Here is a 1,398-nt window from a genome sequence, read left to right as displayed (position 1 = left end):
TGCGTGCGTGCGTGCGTGCGTGTGTTTGTGCGTGCGTGCGTGCGTGCGTGTGTGTGTGTGTGTGTGTGTCCTACTTGTAGCAGTCGTTGTTGAAGCGGTTGTAGCTGCCCAGAGCGGTGAGCGCTCCGAGCCCGATGGCGTAGGAGAAGAAGATCTGCGTGCCGGCGTCGATCCACACCTGGAGAGGGGTCAAAGGGTCAAAGGTCACAGGAGCGTGATGCCTTCACGGCCCCACCAAGTACACGTGAGAAGCAGCGCTCAGGACGACAGTGTGCGTGTGTGTGTGACAGCGAACCGACCTGCGCCTCCTGCAGTTTGGACCAATCAGGTTTGATGTAGAACATGATGCCGTCGTACGCCCCGGGGAGCGTCACACCTCTGACCAGCAGGATGATGAGCACCACGTAGGGGAAGGTCGCCGTGAAGTACACAATCTGAGACACACACACACACACACACAGACACACACACACACACACACACACAGAGACATGTTAGTATAGTTGGAATGATGTTCCAACTATTGTTATTCGGTTCTTTATTTCTTATTTCTTACTATTATTCCGTAAGTTTTTTGGCTCTGTAACTTCTGCATACTTTCTGCTCTTTATACCGTTCAACATTTACAATCTTCAGCTTTTCAAGCACATGTGGGACTTCTTCTACTATTTATACTTTTCAAATATTAAGCTTTTAAACAATTTTTTTTTAACATTACAGTCAATGAGAGCAAGCCTCAAATCCTTCAAATCCTCTTCTGCCTCAAAATGCATCTCCTCTTACAGTTTTTCACCTACAGACGTGATTCAGACTTTAAACCATTCACAAAATATTCAGGTATTCGGGGCGTTTAAACCGTTCACAAAAATCCGTTAGTTTAGCAGATGTTACAGTGGTGGCGCAGTGGTTATGTCACGTGCCTTTTGTGCCAGAGACCCGGGTTCAAATCCCACAGTGGGATCTCATCACCTAGTGTTAAAACTCTTCTCAATACATCACCATCTTCTTACTGATTTAAGCAATTTATCCAGCTTAGCTTTAGCATTTCAATTTTTTTTTAATTTTTCCACTTTTTTTTACATTAGTAGTGTTATTAAACTTAATTGAAACTATTCCTACTTTTTCAACTATTTTTTACTTAAGCAATTTTTTAGATTTTGTTTGCCTTTTTTTAGATTATTGTTGTTATTCAACTTAATTGAAACCATTCCTGCTTTTTTCCACTCTTCTCACTACTTCAACATCTTCTTACTGATTTAAGCTATTTCTCCAGTTCAGCTTTAGCGCTTAAATTTTTTCTACAACTTTTACCGACTTAAGCCAGGTTAGCTTTAGCAATTCAGCTATTCAGCATTCAACAGGACACGTTTGAAGCTGTTGTGGAGAGGAGGTCGCTGA

General features: G+C 42.6%; 1 protein-coding gene across 1 annotated transcript; it reads right to left on the bottom strand.

Annotated features, from left to right (window-relative positions):
- Positions 1 to 53: 53 nt before the first annotated feature.
- On the bottom strand, positions 54 to 434 carry LOC117939778 (sodium- and chloride-dependent creatine transporter 1-like; the record flags this gene model as incomplete). Its single annotated transcript, XM_034865231.1, has 2 exons — positions 54 to 178; positions 300 to 434. Coding segments are annotated over 2 exons (243 nt in total), but the record flags the coding sequence as incomplete, so codon positions are not given.
- Between the last annotated feature and the right edge of the window lie 964 nt (positions 435 to 1,398).

The sequence above is a fragment of the Etheostoma cragini genome, unplaced genomic scaffold (genome assembly GCF_013103735.1).
Source record: "Etheostoma cragini isolate CJK2018 unplaced genomic scaffold, CSU_Ecrag_1.0 ScbMSFa_1095, whole genome shotgun sequence".
NCBI classification, from domain to species: Eukaryota; Metazoa; Chordata; class Actinopteri; order Perciformes; family Percidae; genus Etheostoma; species Etheostoma cragini.
This window is presented reverse-complemented; position numbering and strand designations above follow the sequence as displayed.